General features: G+C 33.6%; 1 protein-coding gene across 1 annotated transcript; it reads right to left on the bottom strand.

The window, feature by feature from the left end:
• Window positions 1–415: 415 nt before the first annotated feature.
• On the bottom strand, window positions 416–11,584 carry LOC138328278 (uncharacterized). The gene is made up of 4 exons (XM_069275018.1): window positions 11,089–11,584; window positions 7,354–7,649; window positions 6,681–6,735; window positions 416–2,709 (listed from the first exon to the last, which is right to left on the bottom strand). The coding sequence occupies exons 1-4, from the start codon at window positions 11,261–11,263 to the stop codon at window positions 890–892; spliced, it is 2,346 nt and encodes a 781-aa protein (XP_069131119.1). The 5' UTR covers window positions 11,264–11,584; the 3' UTR covers window positions 416–889.
• Window positions 11,585–14,041: the final 2,457 nt, after the last annotated feature.

Below are 14,041 nucleotides of genomic sequence, written 5' to 3'. Positions count from 1 at the left end.
AGGTTTACATCTACTTGCAAAAGCAAGCATAAATCTTTTTTGATATGTCTTCATCTTTTCACAAATAAATAATTGATTACATATTAAAAGGTTAATTGAATAGAATAAACTATATATTAAATTTTTTTCTCGATGACATAAACTTTAAAACTTGTGGAGTGGTTCACAATGGTAATGATTAATAGTAGAAATAAAATATGCATTGAATAGTTGTTAGAAGATATGCATTTTGTGTTTGGAAAAAATAGCTTTCAGCTTAATTTTAAATGCAAAGCAATAACTATTCAAGCATGGAGAATGTGAAATAGATTAAAAATAATTTAAACACATTGACATAGAACTTAATACATGATTACAATCCATTTTGACTGAAATATATGTATATGAATCAAGATATATGCTTATCAAAAATATGTATATGAATCAAGATATATGCTTATCAAAGAAATGAATATGCATGATGTGAAATTCGCTTAGTATAGATATGTAAATTTCAGGCCAGGCTAGCATGATCATAAGTAGCACATTTTGTCATTTAAAAACATATACATGTACGAAATTGAGGTCAAAGTTAAAACTTTTAATATGTACTAAATGATATTTCTAAACAGGGTTATTCTTATAAAGATTCGTAACAAAATTGAGCACACAACATTTTGCTGATTTCAGTACAAACGGAGATTTTCAACATACAAAATTCGGAGAAAAGCAATTTCATCAATTAAAATTCAGATTAAGTGATATTTTGATATGTCACTATACAGTACAAGGAACATGCACCAATTGATGCACAATTAATTACACCGTTGCTGTTGCTGTTACATAAATAAAGCTCAACTTCACATAATTTTCTTATTCTTGGTCCGAATTCTAATAATAAAAACGCCTGTTATCTTTTCTCAACAACAACACACCAGTTGGAGTGGTCAAACATGTGACTGACCACTCGAAGATTGTGGATATGGTCAGTTATAAGAGCAATTAGTTCTCCTTCCCTGAACACATGGTAGTATCGAGACAATTCTTTGGCATCACATTCAGAAGGTTCATGGGAGTCATTTGGCTGGCAAGAATCTGTTGTACCATTACAGAACCCATTTGAAGTTTGTAATGATTTACTTGCTGTATCAGTTTTTGTTAAACTTTTCCCAGCTTCATTGTTCTTAATATTACATTTAGAATGCCCGTCTGCTGAAATTGTCTCCCCTTTTGCGAACTCTCCAATCAAGAAGGTTTGATTACTATTGTTTCCTGAGAGGTTATCATTTGTTACCCTGCATAGTGAATCCAAGGCACCGTTCAGGTCACATGACCCATTTTGTAGGGTATGGTCATGTGAGCTTCTCTTTTGATCATGTGATTTGATATGAGTTTTTGGATTGGATTTATATTTAAGATCAGGATTCCTTTGATTGCTAAGACCATTCTGGACAGAACTGTCGCTCTTTAATGCGCACACAAATGTGTTCCCTAATGTTTGACAGATTTTCTCTTGTTTGTCTTCTGGAAAATGTCCACTGACTCCATTAACGTTTGGCTTATATTCAAACCCCTCTGTATGACCATTGGCTGAGCTATGTGATAAACCATTTTCTAGAACATTATCAGTGGTTCTCAGACCGCTGGTCACTTCTCCTTGACCACCACACATACCATTGGTCATTTCTCCTTGACCACCAATGTCCAGTTCCCCTGTTTCGTCCACACTCTTTATACTAGGACGGCTACTTTGTGGAAATTCTCTAACAGCAAAGCCTTCAAATTCATCAAGACTTGTGCTGGTAGAAAGATCACCTAAATTCCCATCTGCTCCAAACGAATGAAGAAGCCAATTTTCAACAGCTAGTGATTTTGAAATCACGTCTGGGGACTCAAGAGGTTTAGGTGGAGGTTCTGTATCAAATACTTTTTTTATTTTGGCTTTTATGATGGTGAAAATTGAGACATCCTCTTTCTTTTCATTCTCTTTTTTAATTTCATTTTTTGAAATGTTTATTGACATTTTATTAATACTGTCTTCAGAGTTCTGTTTTTTGTCAATGGAATGCAGATCACTTCTTTTGACATTAACATTTTTGACTTCATGACAATGTGACTGATATGAAGAAATGGATTCCATCGCTAAACTAGATGGATGGTATGTTTTCGTTGAGGCGTGTTTTGAAGGTAGCTTTTTACGACTTGGCGATATTTGATGTATATATTTGACATGCCTATTGACAGACACATTACGAGTCTGGCGTCCAGATGAATTAATGTGGAATCCGTTAAGAACCTCCGTAACGTTCCCTCGATTGTCTTCACCCTGCCTGATCACGTAACTATCCTCGTCACCGTACCACTGATGGTTATGGCTGACTGACAACGCTTTCATGCTTGCCTCTACTCGCCGACATTCCTCCGCCAGGACACTCCGATTGACCACTGGGTTCCTCTTCTCTGGGGAAGGACAGAGAAGGCCCTGACCATTGTGAAGGTTCGGAAGAGTATTTGACCTTTGCCTGAGAACCTTTGGGGTAGACTCATCTGTCCAGAACACATTGTCCAGTTCCTGGAGTGAGTCCTTCAAAGTGTCTTTGAAAGTTTCGGACGCTGTCCTTTGAAGGGTGTGGTCAGTGGAGGTAAAATCCACAGTATCTGCTGATGACTCATCCTCGCTTATAGAACTTATACTAGACAAGTCCCTATCAGAGCATGAGGCCAACAGCCCTGAAATCAAAACAAATCTTATTACTTATAGAATTTATACTAGACAAGTCCCTATCAGAGCATGAGGCCAACAGCCCTGAAATCAAAACAAATGCTATTACTTATAGAACTTATACTAGACAAGTCCCTATCAGAGCATGAGGCCAACAGCCCTGAAATCAAAACAAATCTTATTACTTATAGAATTTATACAAGACAAGTCCCTATCAGAGCATGAGGCCAACAGCCCTGAAATCAAAACAAATCTTATTACTTATAGAATTTATACAAGACAAGTCCTTATCAGAGCAGGACGCCAACAGTCCTAAAATTAAAATAAATGCTATAACTTATAGGATTTATACAAGTCTTTATCTGAGCAAAAGGCCAGCATTCATAGAATTAAGGATGTATTCTCCTGAGGTTTCAATCCCGTTGAAGTCTCGATTCGACAAAGATCAAAGAAGTTTTGAGATTTTCAAATACAATCTATCAATATGACTAATAGCAATAATGGATTGACCTCTATTTTCCCTATTGGGCCCTGCCCCTCCTGCCCCCCGGGGTTCAGAGCCAAAATCTATACAAACTCTTTTCCCCTTCCCCCAAGGATGTTTTTGGCCAAATTTGGTTAGAATCCATGCAGAACTCTATGACTAGTAGCAATAATGGATTTACCTCTATTTTCCCTATTGGGTCCTGCCCCTCCTGCCCCCGGGGTTCAGAGCCAAAATCTATACAAACTCTTTTCCCCTTCCCCCAAGGATGTTTTTTGGCCAAATGGTTAGAATCCATGCAGAACTCTAGGACTAGTAGCAATTTAAAGGATTACCCCTATTTCCCCTATTGGGCCCCGCCCCTCCTGTCGCATTGGGGTCAGAGCCAAAATTTGTACAAGCTCTGTTCCCCTTTCCCCAATGAAGCTTATTGCAAAATTTGGTTACAACGACGAACATCAAAATCACTTAACCCGATTTTAAATGCAGACTCAATCTAGGAAAATTATTCATGTCTCTTTATTTGATTCCTTTTGAAAATTGATTAATGGCTTTCATCATGCAATTATTTCATGAAAGGTTAGTCCATTTTTGTTAATTTTAACCACCCTGGATGCGTATTGGGTCGAATAAGCTATTAAAGCTCCAATACTCATTCTTACATACCTGATATATCATTATCAGATGGATGTCTGAATCACTGTTGGTTGTAGTAAATAAAAGGACTTACACTATGAATATAAAATGAGACCTTGACACCCCTGAAGACAAACTTGAACTCTTGTAATACAAAGGCTGGAAGAGTTCATTATGAAATTTAAGGTAAAAAAGGACAAATTTGACTGCATGTACATTATACTGATTTTGTATTACAGCAAGGATATAAATAGGGTAAATAAGAAATAGAAACTAGAAATATGTCTGTATGACATTAAGTGCTCGCTAACTACTTTCTAACCTTAATATCCAGTATAAAATTATCCTCGGCAACAGGTGTCCCCGTGTACGTAGCACGTTCGCTAATTATCCTTGGGACTATTGCAAGGCGATGGTTTACACCCTTGGTGTATTGTTTTGTTTTTTTTCTATTGTGGTCATTTTGTTACCACATTTGTCTACTTCATTTGGAAAATGGTAATGTTATGACTATATTTCATTTTTAGTGAAATTCGAGATGATCTTGATGACGTCATAACAGGAACTTATACATTGTTAACATTGTTTGTTTTTTTGTTGTTGTTGGTTAAACTGATTTATAAGTGGACAAAAAACTGTTTAGAAATAATAATTTGCTGTTGGAAAACATTTTTGCTGCGTGAAGCAAAATATAAAAAAAAAATACTAAAAAATTACCATTTTTAAGCTTAAAATCCTATTTTTTCATTTCCTGCGTAAAAAAACACTACATATATTGGATTATTTTGTTCTGATATGTAGTTTTTGTTCTATTGTGGTCATTTTGATACCTCATTTGTCTACTTCAGTTGAAAAATGTTATAACTATTTTTCATTTTTTAGTGAAATTCGAGATGGCGGCCATCTTGATGACGTCATAACCGGAAGTTCATCCCAACTTATGCAATGTTAACAGTTTTATTTGTGATCAGTGGGTCATAAGGGCTTAGAAAAATATTGGTTCGGAGGTTTGGAGGGGGGGTGCATATGGGACCCTCCAAGCCCACGGCATATATGTATTAGTAAATGTTTTTGAAAGGTTGAATTCACTGAAATCATGGCGAAATCTATTAAACGGTATGAGACACTGACTTCCGGTATCACATGCGCAGTCGGAATCTGCGCATATAGCGGTTGTACACAGACTCTACACCCGACAAGGTAAATAATAGAGCAAGTGGACTCGCTCTAAAAAAAGTTTGATATTTCAAGATCAAAGTACATTATGATAATTGAATCCATGCAAAATGTGGGTCGATGTATAGGAGTGGATACTTATGCCAGTAATGTGTGAGATCCTTGCACAGCAATTTTTTTTTAAATACACTATGGTGATTTTAAAATCCAACCTCCAAAAATGTGGGTCCTCATACTATAAGTGTGGACGCTAACTACAGCAAGGACTAATTAAACCTAAAAAGCTGTGTGAAGGATTCTTGATTACGATAAATAACTTTTTTAAAAAGTCAAATGTTACGAAGTCAAAAATTTTAACACTATGCTGATTTATAAATTCATCCCCCCTAAAAGTGGGTCATTGTACAATGGGCGCTTGTATAAATACAGCAGGAGGTTAATGTAAGAAAGATTCTTGATTACAACAAGCAACCTTCACTTTATTAAAAAGTAGAATGTTACAAGGTCAAAATATTTAACACTATGCCGATTTATAAATCCATCCCAAAAATGTGCTATAGGAGTAAATGTCAATTAAAGTAAAATAAAAAATACTTTCCAGTAGAACTTGTGAAACCTGCTGAGAGAAGGTCATTATTGGGTGATGCTAGAGTGTTAGTGGGTCAATTCTCGAGAGGAGCTCACACCTATTTCTGCTAATCATTGACGTAAGCGATAAGAATAAAATTTGTCTCAAAGTTGACAATATATGTCAATCTCTCACAGTTTGTTTAAATTTTCATCCATAATGTTATTTCATCTTTTATCACAAGCCTCCATCGCTTCTTTTTGCTATAAAATAGGTCAGTAAATTAGGATATTAAGTCATCAGAGATCAAAGCCCTGGTGCTTAAAAATTGAAATAAACTGGGGCATTTAAAAGAAACAAATTTGGACTAGCCAGTCACAAAGCAAGAAGAAATTCATTTATCAATATACAAAATAACTCAAATAAAAAAAATTAAAAAAATTAAAGAGTCAGTCTGCTTTTTATTTGAGGTTAGTTAGAGATTTTGGTCTCAAAAAGTGGGATGGGGGCATATAGGGATGGGGTCAAATACGTTATTATAAAAAGACAACAAATAGATGAAGTATAGGTCCTCAATCAGTTTACAGAGCAGGTAAGAAATGTTGAATTAAGGTCTTTTTCAGCTTCAGTTTCTTTTCAGTTTGATTTTGAATTCAAACACATGTACTTCAGTCTAGAAAAAGTACCTTGACTTTCCTTCTATATTACCGTTTTGTTAACGTTGTTGTTATCGTTTTTGTTATTTATAGACTTTGTTTGTTTGCTTGTTTGTTTAGAATTAATTGACGTCCTATTAACAGTCAGGGTCATGTAAGGATGACCTCCCATGTATGTGGTGTGTAAAGTGTATGAAGTTTGTAGTGCAAGATTTGGGAGACTGCAGTATATTTATGTTGTGTTTTCTTTTATACTGGATCTCTTGCCCTTTTTATAGTGTTATATATATAGATACATTACTGAAGCATGCTGCCTAAGACACCAAGCAACACCCCACCCATTCACAATATACGGACAACAGGCGAAAAGGTCGGTTTAACGGTTTAATTAGAGATTGAAATTTTTCATTCACTGAATATAGATTTTTATCTCGTTTATCTAACCTGGTATATCATTACCTGATTTGTTCTTCTGTCCTCCATGCCAAGGAATAAGTACGTCTTGTCCATCAAACTGTAACAAGTAAAAAAAAAAGTGAAAATATTATTATCTTTAATAGAAGAAAATAAAGTGAAAATATTATTATCTTTAATAGAAGAAGAATCAAAGCAACAGTCAATTTCAAATCATTGTTTCATCCCTAAAGGTTTCCGAATCTCCTGATCCTATAAGGGTCTTCAATATGCAAACATGAAAATATAATTATCATATTCAAAGGGATTATCCCAATCTATGTCGGATTTGAAATGATCTGGTAAAAAAACAACTTTATGTACATTTATAAGTTTCTCTCATACATACAAAATTTGTAATACTTGCTGGTCTAGGAGACTAGGACAATAAATTCATGTCATCTGAGGTTGTATTGCATGGGTAAATCGTTATTTTTGTTCTTTGCTAGACTAAACTAACTTTCCGTGGCACACTTAAGGATATTCATAAATTAACCCTGCATGTGGCACACCTGCATCAAGTGGTTATGTGTGTGTGTTGGGAGAGACACCTAGTGGTATAATCTAACTAAGTCTTCTTGTGATAGCAAGACTTTTACTTACTTTATAGTGCTATCCCAACCGAAGCAAACTTCCAAATTAAGTTAAAATAGTCAATATGAAAACTTGAGATACCAACCCGTCTACGTTTCTGTTCATATGCCCAAACATACAGCATCATCTTTCCTCCAGGTCGAAGAATTCTGGTCAATTCTCGTACTGCTTCAATCCGTCGTTCTGTCGTAGAAAAGTGATGGATGACGCCAACTGATATGACAGCGTCAAACATTCCCGACCTGAAGGGCAGACGGAGATTGTCAGCCACAAGTACTTCATGCCCCTTTTTACTGGCCGCTTCCACAAGGGGACAGCATATGTCCAGTCCTATCTTGAAGATATGTTTGTTAATGTGTAGATATCTTCCATTACCACATCCTGGAACACAAAATCATCTTAATCCAAATCACCTTAATCAAAACTATCTTAATCAAAGTTATCTATATCAAAATCATCTTCATCATAATCATCTTGATCAAAATTATCTTAAACAAAATCATCTTAATCAAAATCATCTACATAATCATCTTGATCAAAATTATCTTAAACAAAATCATCTTAATCAAAATCATCTACATAATCATCATAATCAATTTGATCTTAATCAAAATCATTTATATCAAAGTCATCTTAATCAAAAGTGTCTTAATGGAAATCATCTTAAAATACAAGGATCTATACAAACAATGAGTGTCATCATACAAAGTATTAACTAATTCACCCCTGAAGATTCATAATGAACTCCTCCAGTCTTTGAATCAGAAAAGTTCAAATGTGTCTTCAGGGCTGAATGAGTTAATTGACAATTATCTTTGATATGCTGATCAAGCATCTCTACAGTGTCATCATACCAAAGATTAATAGAATCTTGGCTGGTCAGCATGATGTTTGCTTCGTGTTCACCAGTCAAAATCGATATTTACATGAGATATATAGTATACCTGTTCAATGGACAAGTCCAGTTTTCTCATTAATCACACCTATAATTTTAAAATGAACTGTGCCAGTCTCTGATTCAATAGAATTCAAATTTTATTTTCAGTAGTGAATGGACAATTATTTAAGTTTCAGATTATTTGAAATACTGACAACCCTATATATAAATATATACCGCATTCGACCCAATAAGCGCCTGTGTCCCTATAAGCACCTTCCCCCATTTTAAAGCCTCGATTTCAATTGCTCAGACATAAATAAAGACAAAAAACTACACAAAATTGTAAAGGTTTGCAATAACTTCATCTTATTAGCACCTTTTCATTTTTTAAACGCCCAGGGCGCTTGTTGGGTCGAATACAGTATACAAAATAAATTATGGAATTTAGACATAATATTTAAAATGTATGGGAAGGATGATATTTTCTACACTACAACTTGTATAAATTTAGCCTTGCATCTATAATGGATCATGTATGACCACGCTATGTCCACATGCCCACACTGCCAAAGTTCATGATGGACATGTGGATAACACAAATTTCATGAGAGATGTAGTGTAAATTAAAGTGATTCAGAAATGTTTTGAAATTAATCTCTTCACCTAACATACTTATTTTTAAGAAATCTAATATTCTTTTTTTTTCTAATTAATCAAACCGAAAAGGATATCTGTATAATGCAAATAAATAAAAACAAGAAATATACATTAGTATTGCCCAGAAATATTATACAGCTGACGATGAGTTTTCCTCAGGCCAGTAATCAATTCATAGATAAGCCAATCTATATGGATGCAGTGTTCATCAACTTGTGAAAGACAGGATGGAGTACATGGGCTTATAATTACATTTTCTTTCCTATATAATGATGACAGAACTATTCAGGATAATCTTGTCGAATATATGTATCATCATGAGAGGTTAATAAAAGAGTTTGCAAAGAAGCTCTGAGGACATGTAGATGGACTTTGAAGTAGAAATCATACAAGTTTGATTATTTTGAGATTACCGCCTGTGGCAATTGATAGAATTTTAATAAAACTGTGTGACACGTGAATCTACAGCTTTATGTCATTAGTCTCCAGAGATGTGTATTCTTATTATAATCAGGTTTTCTTTCCTCCACAGAAACATTTTAATGGTTATACATGTATAGACGTATAACATGTAAAAATTTTCATTTAATTTCTAACAGCAATTTTGCTCAAGTACAAATCTCAAGCAAAGGTCAAGACGCTGTTCTGAAGAAATGAATTAGATAAAAAGTACAATTCATTTGTCTTTATCTAACAAAAGGTTTATACCAGGAAAATGTACGTGTATTCATCAAGGGGAAGTAACTCTTTATAATATTAAAGGGGGAAAATTATATAATATTTCACAGGGTATATTGATACATGTATAACAATTATCATGAACTCAAATAAGTAAAGAGTAGTGTCATTTAAATATATTATCTGATTGTAACTTTCAGAGCATGTCTTCAATGTGCTTACACTATCATAGCAGAAGTGTATTGAGGGTATGGCTTAATATTCAAATTGTTTAAATATACGGACAGTGATTGTAATTAAATATCTGATGACTAACATATCTTTATCCATCCACCCATTCATCCATCAATCCATCAATCAGTTCATTCAATCCCTTCATTATATCTATCATTCATATACCTGCAACCTTTAATCCTCCTATCAGCATTCAATCATTTATTCTACCATCCATCCAAATTCCATTCATTCATTCATTCATTCATTCATTCATCATTCATTCATTCATTCATTCATTCATTCATTCATTCATTCATTCATTCATTCATTCATTCATTCATTCATTCATTCATTCATTCATTCATTCATTCATTCATTCATTCATTCATTCATTCATTCATCATTCATTCATTCATTCATTCATTCGTCATTCATTCATTAATCATTCAATTATTTTCCTTCATATATTTGTACATCAACCCTATAATCCACCTATCTGCATTTATCCTTTCATTTATTCTTTCATTCATTCATTCATTCATTCATTTAATCAATCATTCATTAATTTATCCATAAACTCATCCACCCATCTGTCATTCCATTAATGTATTCATTCATTCAGTCTTCAAGCATATATTCATTTACTGATCATTTTGTAATTCTTGCATTTATCATTGAATGTTTTGTCAAATTTAAAAGTGAAGCCTTTTTGCTATGTCTAAGAAATCATTAATTACAATGCATAACCCTCATTTTTAAACCAGATTGAAAATCTACCTTAAAAAAGAAGAAGATATAAACCGTATCTATAAAAATCATATTATTAAGAAATTAGAAAATAATTATAATACAAATGTATATATATATATATATTTACAGTTTGCGCTGACATGGAATCAGTAACCATGCTTTCTAGTATTATCATTATCAGTGTATAATGATAGTACAACACGTGCGGCGATTCTATTGTTACGGGAATAGTCGCTGGCGTAGCAACATGGAGTCATGACCCCACTTTTGGTGAGAACATATAAATGACTTGATTCCAATCAAATTCAATCGAATTTGTTGACGATGACGGGAAAGAAATTTGGGTATTTTGATAAAAAAATATTCAAATGTCACAAGAATAAATAATATTCATTTTGCCGGGGTTACATAATTTACATGTGCTCCATTATCATTATACCTTCATAACCTCAACAAAATTAAAGTCCATTCCTTAAATAAACTAATATAATCAATGATTCAGGCTGAATGAAAACAAATGAAGAAATTAAATAATACATTTTTAATACATATATATACCAATATCTACAACCAATGATCCTGGCTGAAGACAAATTATGAAGAAATTAGATAATGATTTAAAAAAATATATATATATACCAATGTCTGCAACCAATGATCCAGGTTGAAGGCGCTTCAGGAATCGGCGAACATTTGGCCATGCCTTCTGGGATATCTCTGAGAAGCAGGGAGCAATCTGATCGTAAACGCTATAAACATGATCCTGTTCCAAGTTTTCGGACGGTTTTCTTCCCATGATGTCCGAGCGTGGCATTCTGTGGTACAGTGATGACTTGAACCAGTGTGACTGGAAGCCATAGAGATGTACCACAGGCTATAAGGCTGTAGGGAGGCAAAATGATGTATTGTCACACCTAATCATTTGTTCTACGCCCGTTATACATCTGACTCCGGCGATAATGAAGATGGACATCTACGGCAGGAAGATTCTGTCACAACCGAATTACCGAATACAGCTGCCAGAGTCGTCATTTCCATCAATCTTGTACCTGACGAGGAAATCCACCTTGGGTTCTGCGTGGTTTTTCGTTTTGACTTTACTCCCTGGTACCACCTGGTTGAAAAGAAAAATCAATACAACATGAATACACAGAATTACACCGGCATATCCATTATACAGTTCCTCTCTTGATTATTTACCCTCACTGTATAATTATGACCCTATAGAAGCCGACGTCAATTTCACTATATGTCAATTTCATTCCTGTTAATCAGGCATTTAGTGCGGACAGATGTAAGGTCAAACGTTTACCAGTTAACAGATATGCATTGGTGTCACTCAAATCAATATTTGTTTAATCATATCCTTTCGACGTGTTAATATGACATAAAATTCTGAGTCACCTTTGCCTCAGGGATCAGTTAACAATTTAATGAAGACTTAAAGGAGTATGTGAAGATGCTCAACCGTGGAAACCGTCGACTATTTGAAACGCTTCACATCACTTTGTGTTATCAATACATGTATATATATGTGAGTGGGTAGAAAACAAATATACCCCATTAAACATCAAAATTATTAAGATTTATGCATGAACACACTTGGTTAATAGAAAATAAATCATATTACGATTCTCTGGTTACTTTTACTGAAATACCATACAGAAGCAGATTTACTATTTTTTTCCATTTACATATATGCCTGTTTCTGCAGTCTTCAATTTATGATAAATGAATTTATACACCACAAGTTTGTAACTTTATAAGTACAGATGTACATAAATATATATATGAACATAATTTGTACTTAAAATCTGATTCTGACTTCAATTTGTCACGTTCTGTAAAGAATCCTTCCTTTTTAATTATATTGAATTTCATGATCTACCCATGTACTTAGCTTGGTAACATATATACACAAACTTATGTACCTATTCAGAGGTACATGTATATATATATGTGTGGTAGGTGTAGGCGTATAAGATCGGGTATATCTACCTATGTAAACAAGATATTTATCTCAAATTGTTTTCTATGATTTGTCAGCTTAATTACAGACAAAATGTATATAAAATAAAACGAAAATCAATTTTAAATGACTATAGATATACTGCTTACTTCTGCAATCCTTTCTATGAGATTATTTTACCTTAGATTTCATTCTAAACTTAAATTCAATAGTTTTTTGGAGTTTTTATTTGGAGGAAAAAAAATTCAATCAAAAATGTCTCCCCTGTGTAACTCTTTAAAAATGATAGACTAAGGACATCCCCTTAGAGTACTCCCCTTTGAATGTTTAAATATATATAAAGGCTAGTCCGAAAAACATGCCTATATTATCAGGTCTTTTTATTTATATTTTTTTTGCCTAATATATAGACTATATATGAGGCTTTTTTTTGTAAACCTAATACTAAAGGCAGGTTTAGAAACTATATAAAGACATCATTGACCTAGCTATGACATATTATAGGTCAGGGATAAATTAAATATCCATAGCATTGCACTGCACATGTCTACAAGGGGATTCAGGTATATATTATAGTCAATATTTCTAATTTTGTTAAAAAAAAAATTTAAAAAAAATCATAATTATTCTTGAAAAATTGAAACAGACATAGGGATTAAGGTCATATTCATGCAGTGACTGAATAGCAGGGATGATACTGCTTTTTTTCATAAATAGTGGTTTGAAATATTGACATATAAATAATCAAACTAAATAGTTTGGCATATCAAATTACTGTTGAGTTAAAAACAACATAATTACAGATATTCCTTATTATTTGTTACAATTTAAAGGGACAATTCACTCAGGCTAATTCTTTTACATAACCAAGAAGCAAAATATGGCATAAATGTATTGTTCTACATTTCTTATGAAACATATAACATAAGATATTGACAAATTCCATGTCATTATTTAGTATTATAATTGATACCGTTGTAATTACAAATCGTTGATCAATACATTATGGCAGTACAATACATGAGTACAATACATGTATGTACGCTGTACCCATACCCGAGCCAAAGTCACGCACGTTAAATAAATGAACTACATAACCACTGTGGAGGTGATATAATTATTTTTTAGGCAAAACAATTCACCTAATAAGGTAAACACACTTCTGTCAGAGCGATTTGAGCAGTTCTAGACAAAAGTAGCATTACTCTACGAGCAAGAGACTGGGTTCGGCATACAAGATATTCGACCACAATGTGTAATGGCGGACAGCGAGTGAGTTTGAACATTTCACACGCATTTCACCACCATGGGATTTTCTGACATATCACAGTAAAACCGACTGATCTAATTTCCATTAGAACTGGGGGTTTTCCGATATATATACAAATTTTAATGTTCTCATAGAATGAATTGTCACTTTAATATCATAAAAAAATTCATTCAAAATTTAAATAGAATATGTCATATTATAAGCTAACGTTTAGTTTAAAAATTGTATGACACCATCAGATCACCTTGTTCGTCAAAGGTTGAGAGCTTTTAATCAGATTTTATATCAACCACATGATGATTATGCAAGATCTGTACATAAATACCTGAAATCTACATCACCATGGCAACATT

Source organism: Argopecten irradians, chromosome 7 (genome assembly GCF_041381155.1).
Source record: "Argopecten irradians isolate NY chromosome 7, Ai_NY, whole genome shotgun sequence".
Lineage (NCBI taxonomy): Eukaryota > Metazoa > Mollusca > Bivalvia > Pectinida > Pectinidae > Argopecten > Argopecten irradians.
This window is presented reverse-complemented; position numbering and strand designations above follow the sequence as displayed.